Consider the following 12,707-nt stretch of genomic DNA (forward strand, 5'->3'; position numbering starts at 1 on the left):
TATGAATAAGTGTATAAATGCAATTATAGTATGAGTCTTCCTTGCATGCAACAAATATCACAAATGAAATCCCGAAATGAACTTAAAAAGGCTTGACTCGTGCGCCGACAACTGCATGCACGAATGTCGTTCAGAAAATTGGTTGGCCTTGCGGGTTGAATTATGCCAAATTTTCATATTTTTTACAATATTACGCAAACCATACCATAATACTATCGGTCTGTTTTGGGCGGAAAGTTAAAACTGAAGATAATGTTTTTATTAATAGTATAGATTGCATTGCAGAGAAATATATATACTGAATTATAACCATTAGTAATTCTAGTCTAGAATTGTATTACGAATAGGAACGTAGGGAAGAATATATTTTATTAGGAATTCTATTTTAATTTACAATTGTGTTAGAGATAGAAATTGTATTACCATATTTTACAATATTACACAAACCATAATATTATAGGTCTGTTTTGGGCGAGAAGTTAAAACTGAGGATATTGTTTTTATTAATAGTATAGATTGCATTGCAGAGAAATATATATACTGAATTATAACCATTAGTAATTCTAGTCTAGAATTGTATTACGAATAGGAACGTAGGGAAGAATATATTTTATTAGGAATTCTATTTTAATTTACAATTGTGTTAGAGATAGAAATTGTATTACCATATTTTACAATATTACACAAACCATAATATTATAGGTCTGTTTTGGGCGGAAAGTTAAAACTGAGGATATTGTTTTTATTAGTAGTACAGATTGCATTGCAGAGAAATATATATACTTAATTATTACCATTAGTAATTATAGTCTAGAAATTGTATTACGAATAGGAACGTAGAGAAGAATATATTTTATTAAGAATTCTATTTTAATTTACAATTGTATTAGGGATAGGAATTGTATTACCATATTTTACAATATTACGCAAACCATAATATTATAGGTCTGTTTTGGGCGAGAAGTTAAAACTGAGGATATTGTTTTTATTAATAGTATAGATTGCATTGCAGAGAAATATATATACTGAATTATAACAATTAGTAATTCTAGTCTAGAATTGTATTACGAATAGGAACGTAGGGAAGAATATATTTTATTAGGAATTTTATTTTAATTTACAATTGTATTAGAGATAGGAATTGTATTACAATATTTTACAATATTACACAAACCATAATATTATAGGTCTGTTTTGGGCGTAAAGTTAAAACTGGGGATATTGTTTTTATTAATAGTATAGATTGCATTGTAGAGAAATATATATACTGAATTATTACCATTAGTAATTATAGTCTAGAATTGTATTACGAATAAGAAAGTAGGGAAGGATTTATTTTATTAGGAATTCTATTTTAATTTACAATTGTATTAGGGATAGGAATTGTATTACCATATTTTACAATATTACGCAAACCATAATATTATAGGTCTGTTTTGGGCGAGAAGTTAAAACTGAGGATATTGTTTTTATTAATAGTATAGATTGCATTGTAGAGAAATATATATACTGAATTATTACCATTAGTAATTATAGTCTAGAATTGTATTACGAATAAGAAAGTAGGGAAGGATTTATTTTATTAGGAATTCTATTTTAATTTACAAATGTATTAGGGATAGGAATTGTATTACAATATTTTACAATATTACGCACACCAAAATATTATAGGTCTGTTTTGGGCGGAAAGTTAAAACTGAGGATATTGTTTTTATTAATAGTATAGATAGTATAGATATAGATTGCATTGCAGAGAAATATATATACTAAATTATAACCATTAGTAATTCTAGTCTAGAATTGTATTACGAATAGGAACGTAGGGAATAATATATATTTTATTAGGAATTCTATTTTAATTTACAATTGTATTAGGGATACGAATTGTATTACCATATTTTACAATATTATGCACACCAAAATATTATAGGTCTGTTTTAGGCGGGAAGTTAAAACTGAGGATATTGTTTTTATTAATAGTATAGATTGCATTGCAGAAAAATATATATACTGAATTATTACAATTAGTAATTCTAGTCTAGAATTGTATTACGAATAGGAACGTAGGGAAGAATATATTTTATTAGGAATTCTATTTTAGTTTACAATTGTATTAGGGATAGGAATTGTATTACAATATTTTACAATATTACGCACACCAAAATATTATAGGTCTGTTTTTGGCGGAAAGTTAAAACTGAGGATATTGTTTTTATTAATAGTATAGATTGCATTGCAGAGAAATATATATACTGAATTATTACCATTAGTAATTCTAGTCTAGAATTGTATTACGAATAGGAACGTAGGGAATAATATATTTTATTAGGAATTCTATTTTAATTTACAATTGTATTAGGGATAGGAACTGTATTACCATATTTTATAATATTACGCAAACCATAATATTATAGGTCTGTTTTGGGCGGGAAGTTAAAACTGAGGATATTGTTTTTATTAATAGGATAGATTGCATTGCAGAGAAATATATATACTGAATTATTACCATTAGTAATTCAAGTCTAGAATTGTATTACGAATAGGAACGTAGGGAAGAATATATTTTATTAGGAATTCTATTTTAGTTTACAATTGTATTAGGGATAGGAATTGTATTACCATATTTTACAATATTATGCAAACCAAAATATTATAGGTCTGTTTTGGGCGTGAAGTTAAAACTGAGGATATTGTTTTTATTAATAGTATAGATTGCATTGCAGAAAAATATATATATTGAATTATTACAATTAGTAATTCTAGTCTAGAATTGTATTACGAATAGGAACGTAGGGAAGAATATATTTTATTAGGAATTCTATTTTAATTTACAATTGTATTAGAGATAGGAATTGTATTACAATATTTTACAATATTACACAAACCATAATATTATAGGTCTGTTTTGGGCGTAAAGTTAAAACTGAGGATATTGTTTTTATTAATAGTATAGATTGCATTGTAGAGAAATATATATACTGAATTATTACCATTAGTAATTATAGTCTAGAATTGTATTACGAATAAGAAAGTAGGGAAGAATTTATTTTATTAGGAATTCTATTTTAATTTACAAATGTATTAGGGATAGGAATTGTATTACAATATTTTACAATATTACGCACACCAAAATATTATAGGTCTGTTTTGGGCGGAAAGTTAAAACTGAGGATATTGTTTTTATTAATAGTATAGATATAGATTGCATTGCAGAGAAATATATATACTGAATTATAACCATTAGTAATTCTAGTCTAGAATTGTATTACGAATAGGAACGTAGGGAATAATATATATTTTATTAGGAATTCTATTTTAATTTACAATTGTATTAGGGATACGAATTGTATTACCATATTTTACAATATTATGCACACCAAAATATTATAGGTCTGTTTTAGGCGGGAAGTTAAAACTGAGGATATTGTTTTTATTAATAGTATAGATTATTGATTATTGAAATGGGATATTGTGGGAATCATTTTTTAGGTAAAACTTGCAAACTCATTTTTACCATTGCGAAAACAAGGTATTGCCAGAAAAAATATTTTTTTTAAAAAAAAATATAACCATAGTATTGCCAGAAAAATATTTTTTTTTAAAAAATAACCATAAGCTCGAACCAAAAAGACCAACAGGTCACTTCACTTAAATGTAAACAGTTATTTTGTTCATTATCCAACAGTACAGTTGCAAATCATTAATATTTTCATTTACACTTACATCTCTTAAATTTGGGACATTCTGATATAGCCAATTGTTTACTTCATACAAAAAAAAAAGAGAATATTTAAATTTGTGGCAATTATTAAATTATATATCATTTTAAATAAATTATTTGAGATAAATATTTTTTTTCTTCTAATATTACTATTAACAATCTTTGTCATAGTAGGTGATGGGAATTAAATAATTATTTACAATTTCCTAATAGAAACTACACAATTTCAAAATGGACAAAAATATGGTAGTTGGGCAGTTAAGCAAGAATCTCACCTATCAGTCACCCACATAGCAATTTTAGTGCATTTTTTTGGTGGTTTTGGTTAGTTATTATATTCTTCATACTAAAATGGTAGAGCCGTCAAAACGAGCATAGCCCACCGAGTTAGTCCACCCTACCCCACAAAAAAGGCAGGACAAGAGCTTTGATATTTTGGGTTCATATTTTGACAGGTTTTTTTAGCCCGCACTCGCGAACTTTGGCGGGGCAGGGCAGCGGAGGCCCACCAAATGTATGATAACAAAATTATTAAAATAAATTTAAATGTTACAATAATAAATTTACAACATTAAATATGTTCTTGTCAACTTCATTATATTACTAATATGTATTTGATTATTTATTAGTTATTATTCTGTTTAAAAAATTACAAATGTGTTAATATATTTTAAACTATCCAAATTATTTTAATATACACTTATTATATTTTTATATTAACTTTTATTAATTTTTTTTTAAATTTGGTGGGCCCACGGGGTTAAGTTGGGCCAGGCCGGGTTGACGCCCATATGCCTGTATTTTGGTGGGCTTTGACCCTGCCAACCCGTTTCAACAGTTCATGTATTACTATTTTGAGATATGACCTTTAAATATGTAATAATAGGAAAAAAATATTATTTTTACTATTAATTAATAAAATGATTGCTAATATTTTTAAAATTTTTAAATTAATATTAATATTAATATCAATTAAAAAGTAACATATGAGCTTTACTACCCACCAATACAAATATATTTTAGAATTCCTATCTAATAAGAAAGCTATGCATAATTATTACTACTATAAAGTATCAACCAATCACTATAAGAATTTTATTAGTGTAATTATGTTCGGTTAGATTTATAATACTAAAACTTTTATTTTTAACTTTTGGTATGTAAACATCCAATAATAAAATGACATGCAGTGATGCAGGCAGTATTCTTAGCAAGTTACAAAGAGTTTAAGAAACCTTGTTTTAATTTAATATACATCTACAATAGATTGTCATCTTTATCTACAATATATCTACATCCTGAGTCTATTAATATATTCCCTAACTTCAAAAGAGATCAATTGAATTTGTATAACTTTGATGAGTTCCACGCCAAAATAAGTATATCCTTATTAATGTTTACTCCTATAAGTCATAGGACTTGTCCCGCGGAGCTAGTTCAAAATTCAAATGGTAGGTCATATGACCCTTAAGTCACCACTCAAGCAACAAGGTCGGGGGTTTAGGCTCTTGAACTCTAAATTGGATATTGAATTTCTCAAGTTGATAAAAGTGTGGAGATAACATCCTTGTGCTTAGAATCTGCGATAGGACTAACTTAGAAATTGCTTGGGCGATGACCAATGGATTGTTTGGTATACATGAATTGCATTGCAATTCCACTACAATTCTTTGATCATCTCAATTACAATGTTTTCTATCCTTTTGTTGAATTGAATTCACAGACATTTTTGCCCATGCCATTATTCTCATCTACTCATCTGTTTAATCGTATTTCTACAGCTCATCCCCCTCCAATTTTCTTCCTTCCAACCAAACGTCGTGTAAGATTAGGAGTTAGGACTTTGGAAGGACTTTTTTTTTTTTTTTTTTGAGCTGGCCATGGAAAATCGTCACTTGTGAAAATTGAAACTGGTATCTCACGAAATTCTTTCTCACAAAGAGAACCCACTTGCCACTTGAACTACCCAATGTGTTAGGGAAGGACTTTAATTAATCTATTACGCGCTTTGGTGGATAACCACATTAACGCGTTTTGGCCCTTTTGGGATCCGTGTTGATAACTACTATATAACGTACATATGGAATGCTCATTATACATATTGTTTAATTACAGTCTCAGTGCTTACGTAGAGAGGATAAATAAGCAAGAAGAGAAGAGAATTCAGAGAGAGCTATGGCTACATTTAGTGCTCATCCGGTGCTAACTTCCCCTCGAGACGATGCCATGCACCTTTACAAAGCTTTCAAGGGTAAATTTTTCTTTCTGAGTTTGGTTTTCTCGACTGCAATTTCTGTGCTTTATTGCAGATTATTGATCGATTCTCTACCCAATTTTAATGATTCCCCTTTCTTGCTTTGTGCATTTCTATGTATTAATTTGTAGTTTGACAGAATCAATTAGTTCCTCTGGTAAAACTTGCCCTAAATTTTTGGTAAATTTTGGGTTTCGTCTCATATTGTTCTTGGAATTTTGGTTGGTGAAACCTTTGAGGTAAACTCCAAGTTAGTTTAGATGAGCCAGAAAGAATTGCAATCTTTATCCCCCATAGCTTTTGCAAAAATGTAGATACTGATTATTTAAAAGATTAATTGCATGTTTAGTCTCTAAGATAGACAATAGGATCAAATTAGCCCCTTAATTACATGATTGAGCAAGTGATACCCCTAATTATGCATCTTCATGGCAATTTGAAGATCTTGAGTGATGGATTTTGTGTTTTGTTGTGTTTTAGGTTTTCATGTCATCCTTCAGTTTTTAATACAAGTGTCCAGAACATGTGTAAAAGTAAGACAAAAATAGGCACCTTAGTACATAATTAGGGGTGGCATTGGCTTACCTTCTAATTGGATTATGGATTACTAAATAAACTGCTTAGATTATTCAAGAATAATTGTGATAAACATAAGTTACACTTTGGGTAACTCATTCAGTGATTCAGTTTAGAATACCTAATTCCAACCCTTCCTAATTGGTTAGTTACCTAGTTTCCTAGAGTGATGAGTTCGGTTCAGGAAGAATACAATAGCTTGTAAATGCTAACCAGCTTGGTTGGCGTGAGTAGCCGTGCACTCTTGTCCCTTAAGAGAGGTCGGGAGCTCAAACCCCGTCTTGTATGAAAAAACCAATCTGGCCAGCACTTTGCCCCTTAATTGGGCCAGCCTGGTGCGAACGGGGATTAGTTTGAGTATGGTACTGGCTTAAAGGTACCTCCTACGGGCCTGCTCAGGACACTTTGTGGCTTGACCAAAAAAAAAAATAAAGCTTGTAAATGCTATGAATGGGAAAATGCTTAAAGCTACCCAATGGGCCAAGGGAGCTTCTGTCTAGATGCTGAACATTGTGCGTGAATGCTTCTAACATTGAGTTCTCTTACCGTACATAGTATAAAGACTAACATAGAGTTGCCTCACTGCTGGCACACCTCTATGATCCAAATGGATGTACTTGGCTAACGGGAATTACTATATAAGATTCCAATCTTTTTTAGGTCCATGGAGGTGTTTTTTGTCTGCAATGCATATTACTATGTTATGGAAATGAATGAAGAATTTAAATGACTGATACAGAATTACAATAAATATCTTACTTAGCAATAATGTGATTTTCTCTCCAGGACTTGGGTGTGACACTGCAGCAGTTATTAATATCCTTGCCCATAGGGATGCCACACAACGTGCTCTTATTCAGCAGGAGTATCGAACTATGTACTCTGAAGAGCTTACCAAACGTTTGGCTTCTGAGCTTAGCGGTAAAGTCGAGGTAAAACATGAAAGTAGACATCTATAGTTATTTGACTATTGAGAACTTGCAACTGGTCAGGTTTAGAATAAATGCCACTGTGAAACTTGTAACCTGTATATAAATAAAATGAATAAGAAATTGAGTGTATGAAATTTCATTAAAAATTATTTTTTGCATCTTCGGCTCCTATATGCATTGGCTTTTGATACTTTTCCTATTTTAACCTTTCAGAAAGCAGTATTACTTTGGATGCATGACCCTGCAGGACGGGATGCTACCATAATAAGGCAGAGTTTGCGTGAAACAAGCGATTACAAGGCCGTCACTGAAGTGATATGTTCACGGACTCCAGCCCAGCTACAATACCTTAAGCAAATCTATCATTCAAAGTTTGGTGTTTACCTTGAGCATGATCTTCAAGTTCTTTCTGGTGATCACCAAAAGGTTTGTCCCTCTCTCTTTCACTCCATGTAAAGAGATGCAGAGATTTCATTTTTCTCTGGATAGTATAAAGCAAGAAGAGGTTGAAATTTTGGTATAAACATGTTTGAAGAGGGAAAATTTTGGTTTAAACATGTTCGAAGCCGTGTGATATATATCTTCACTTATTCTTCTAACTGGCTTAGATTTATATGTAAAATCATGGCTGTTATTCATTCCATGCCTTGTTTAACCCTTTTCCCTGCATCTTAAGTAGTTATTATTAGATCATCTATTGATGTCTTGAACACTTATAGTTTTTTTGTTATCATTTGTAGTTGCTGCTAGCATATGTTAGTACTCCCCGCCATGAAGGCCCAGAAGTTGATGCAGCTTTAGTACAACATGATGCTAAAACTCTCTATAAGGCTGGTGAGAAGAAGTTAGGGACTGATGAGAAGAAATTTATACAGATATTCTCTGAGAGAAGCAGGACACATTTGGCTGCTGTTAATTCTGCTTATGAGAACACGTACAACTCATTGAAGAAGGTGAGAAACCGAGATTACTGAATTTATGTTTAACTTGCTAAAATTATCGAGTAACGCTTTTGAGTTTTCACAGGCAATAAAAAGCGAAACCTCTGGGCTTTTCGAGTTTGGCCTCTTGACTATTTTACAGTGTGCTCAGAATCCTGCAAAATACTTTGCTAAGGTACACATTTACATTCTTTGCACCATTTTCTTTGCCCGCCCCTATAATTCTCGCCTCGCCATGAATGTGAGACTTCCATGTTCAGTCATGTTTACGTAACTGTTTTGTAACAGGCGTTGCACAAGGCAATGAAAGGAATGGGGACAGACGATGCAACACTGATTAGAATAGTGGTTACTCGAGCTGAGATCGACATGCAGTATATCAAAGGAGAATACCACAAGAAATTCAAGAAAAGTCTGAACGATGTGGTTCATTCAGAAACTTCAGGGCATTATCGGGCATTTCTTCTCTTGCTTTTAGGGCCAAATCATTAGGAAAACTCTGTAGCAGTGCAAGATTTACAGGGTTCTTGTGTATTTCAGTAATGATAAATAAGCATATATTGCTATGCATTTGCCCAATGTATTGTAGTAACTAGGATCTGGACCTTAATTAGCTTTTCTGAATGTGTAAAGCTTTTGTTGTTTCTGTAATTTCTAAATCTCTACCTCTAAAATTTCTCTATATTTAACGCGGGATTTGGCTGGAGTGAAGGAATTATGTGGGAAATGAATTGTAATTCCATGAGAAAAAAATAATGTTTTTCTTTGATGTTTTTTGTACCTACTAAAATGTAACACTTGCATGCATATGTACTTACAAAAAAAAGAAGTTTTAACATAATTATAATAAATTTGAATTAGTAAATAATGTGTAACTACTTTAATACAATTTCTCATTTATAAATTAAAATTTTAATTTAAAACTTATTAGTAAAAGAATTTGATTTTCATTTTTAGCTTACTTGATCTGAAATATATGCATTATTGACTTACTGTAACAAAACATTTTCATTTCATTTATTAATTGTATCGATGCTAAAACTATATTTGAAACATAAATTAAAAATTATTAAAGAAAAACAATTTTTATTTGCTAAAAATATAATCATTTTGAAACGCAATATCTACTAAGTTTCGTACATTTAAAAAAAATTATGTGAGATAATAATCATTTTTGCATTTATTTTCATTTTTATATTTTTAGTTTTCAAATTTTGTTTTCTATTTTCTTCATGTATAAGTAAATGTGTTATTTGTTTGTTTTTTTTTTTGTTTTTTTTTTGTTTTTGTTTTTGTTTTTGTTTTTGTTTTCTAGTTTTCTATTTATTTTTTTGATAATTTTTTTGGTTAGTAAACGCTCATTGAATGCATAGCCCAAAAGCAACATAATTGAAACAGGCTACCTAACCCAATCATGCTACATTGAAATCCAGGCTAAGAAAGTGAGAATTGAAAGGTTTTTTTTATTTTTTATTTTTAGCCCAAGTTTGTGATGCATGCACCATGGTCCATACAGCCGTGTGAACCAAAAATTAAAAGTATATTATTTTTGTACTGAAGGTACATTATTTTTGTATTGTAGGTACATTATTTTATAGTATATATCAAATAATGTACTTTCAGTACAAAAATAATGTACCCTAAAATAATGTGTCTACAGTACAAAAATAATGTATTTTTTATTTTTGGTCCACACAGCTGTGTGGACCATGGGCCATGCAATAATGATTTTGTGATGCACACATTATACAGTTGACCATGGTCTGGATTATAAGGTGAATCACTAACATACATATTTATTATTACTTTTATTTTTAATGTATTAAAAGTTCTTTTTTTAAAGTTCAATTTTATTTTACTTTTAAAAAATAAAATTTCAGTACGTTAAAAATGAATATTCAATAATATATTAAAAATGAACATTTATCAATCATATACCTAATAGCAATGTGCATCATGATTTACGGTATAATTAGGCATCTACTCATTGGCAAAAGTGATTTTAAAAAGATAAGTTATTCTTGCACAATATCCATTTTTGAATAAGACAATTATAACATATACAAGAAAGTGAATATACTCCACATGACCCGAACATTATATGGTAGTTATTCTCACACAATATCCATTAAAGTTAGTGTTTCAAACAATGTTGAAAGCATTATGAGTTTTAAATTATTTTTTTATATAAAAGTTGTTTATTATTAATATATAAAATATTTATATTATTATAATATTAATGTATTCATCGACTTAAAAAAATATTATAATAGAATTATTGTATGATAAAAAAAACAAAAGGCACATGAAACATCATATTGATGGGCTCCAGACTTTGTGAAGTAGGAAACTAGCACTAGCTATGTAAGTTGACAGTATATCGAGTAAATTTAATTAACACTTTAGGTATTTTTTGCTAATAAATTATGTATTTATTACAATTAATAAATGCGTTCAATTTATTTATAGATACATAATTATTAAGTGAATATACATAATATGTTAAGTGACAATTATATAATTTAAACATCGTTTTGGATAATGAGTCATAAAAAAATTTATTTATTAAAAATTATTAAAATAACTTTAAAATAATAATGCTTTAATATGATGACCGCCACGTTAGTGATGAGCCGAGGAACATGTCAAGTTTGGTCGAATTACATAATTTTGGATAGTTAAGATTTTTTAAAAAGTTAGACCCAATTACACTTTTGTGTATAGTTCTCTGACTAATTTGGACATTTTTCCTACAAAATATTATATTATTACTATATTAATATATTGATATATTTGTTGAATTAAAATATATTATAATAGAATTATTGTATGATGGAAAAAACAAAAAGCACATGAAGCATCACATTGATGAGGTCCAGAATGAGTGAAATGGGAATGTAAGTTCATTGTCAGGAAAACAAAAGTTCATCAGAAAAGGGTGTTGGGTTCAGTGACAGTGAGGAAAATAAAAAATCTGGAGCAGTATTGCTCTATCCCACATCTCCCAAAAGTCCAAAACCATTGGTGGACAGTGTGAGGATATGATAACCCAATGGATCAATTTTCTTTCCCATTTTATCAAGATTCAGTTCTACATTATTGTTCTTGGGGTAGTGGAAGATGGTGAAATTTAGTTAGACAAAAATTGATTTTTTTTCTTTTTGAAAAGTTTGGATTGCTCTCTATATATATAACAACATGAACATATTTTTTTAAAACATCATTTGGTTAATAATTTGTCCAATTCTTTGTCCACTAATTAATCATGGAAAATTTCTATCTAAAATTGTGGTTTGACAAAAAATTTTCAATAACAACTTTTTATTACTTAGTAAAATGGACAGCAAGTTGGCCAAAAATGAATTTTCTGGCCAATTTTTGGGGAATTATATTTTTGTTAAATTTTAAATTGACACTAGACTTTTGAAAATTTTTTAATTGTGTAGGTAGGAAAAAGTATTTTTTTTAGACGTATTAGTGAAAAACACTATAAATTCTTATTTCTTTTATTTAAAAGGTGTTTAATATTAATCTATTAAACATGCTTATTAGTATATAAATTATTATTATTATTATTATTATACTTACTAAATTGAAAAATGAATAAATTATGATAGAATTATTGTAGGATAAAAAAACAAAAAGCACATGAATCATCATATCGATGGGCTCCAGAGTTTGTGAAAGTATGAAAAATATAATATAATGCATTGTCCAGGGATAGGGATAGGGATAGGGTGGGAACAAGAAAGGAGTTGGATTTTTTTTTTTTAAATTTTTTTTTTAAATTTTATTTAATAAGAGTTGGGAGTTAAGTGAGCATGAAAATGACATCCCAGCTAGCTCCCTCAAATATGGAGCATTATTGCTCTATCCCAATCTCCCCAAACCAGCGATGGACAGCGAGGATAGGATATCCCAATGGATCAAGTATTCTTTCCTTTGTTTTGTTTTGTTTTTTTTTAAAAAAAAAAAAATCAAAATTCAGGTCTACAATATTTTCCTTCCAAAATAATAGTGAAAATAAACATGGTTTGAAATTGGTTGGAAATTTTTGCCCCAAGTATGCTGTTGGATGATTTTTTTTAATTGTTATAAAAAAAAATTGGCAGAAAAGTGTCAATGAAACTTCAAAATTGAGGGTGAGCAAATTTGGTAGAGAATTTGAAAACTTTGGCTTGCTCTATACACCATTAGGGATGAAAATTTATTTTTTATTTTTTCATTTCTGGCAGGATAATTCCCGCTTCAACGGGGATTGAAAAAAAAAGTTGGTAAATGGG

General features: G+C 29.6%; 1 protein-coding gene across 1 annotated transcript; it reads left to right on the top strand.

Moving 5' to 3' along the window:
* Positions 1-5,821: 5,821 nt before the first annotated feature.
* LOC116026349 (annexin D5) lies at positions 5,822-9,193 on the top strand. Its single transcript, XM_031267840.1, has 6 exons — positions 5,822-5,972; positions 7,338-7,483; positions 7,697-7,909; positions 8,224-8,436; positions 8,510-8,599; positions 8,713-9,193. The coding sequence occupies exons 1-6, from the start codon at positions 5,897-5,899 to the stop codon at positions 8,914-8,916; spliced, it is 942 nt and encodes a 313-aa protein (XP_031123700.1). The 5' UTR covers positions 5,822-5,896; the 3' UTR covers positions 8,917-9,193.
* The last annotated feature ends 3,514 nt before the right edge of the window (positions 9,194-12,707 follow it).

The sequence above is a fragment of the Ipomoea triloba genome, chromosome 7, assembly GCF_003576645.1.
Source record: "Ipomoea triloba cultivar NCNSP0323 chromosome 7, ASM357664v1".
Taxonomy (NCBI): domain Eukaryota; kingdom Viridiplantae; phylum Streptophyta; class Magnoliopsida; order Solanales; family Convolvulaceae; genus Ipomoea; species Ipomoea triloba.

Bases quoted from the DNA above. Each gene is read 5' to 3' on its own strand.
- LOC116026349 (XM_031267840.1), top strand. From the start codon at position 5,897: ATGGCTACATTTAGTGCTCATCCGGTGCTAACTTCCCCTCGAGACGAT. The intron at 7,910-8,223 runs GTTTGTCCCTCT...TATCATTTGTAG, and splicing joins TTTCTGGTGATCACCAAAAG to TTGCTGCTAGCATATGTTAG. The intron at 8,600-8,712 runs GTACACATTTAC...GTTTTGTAACAG, and splicing joins CTGCAAAATACTTTGCTAAG to GCGTTGCACAAGGCAATGAA.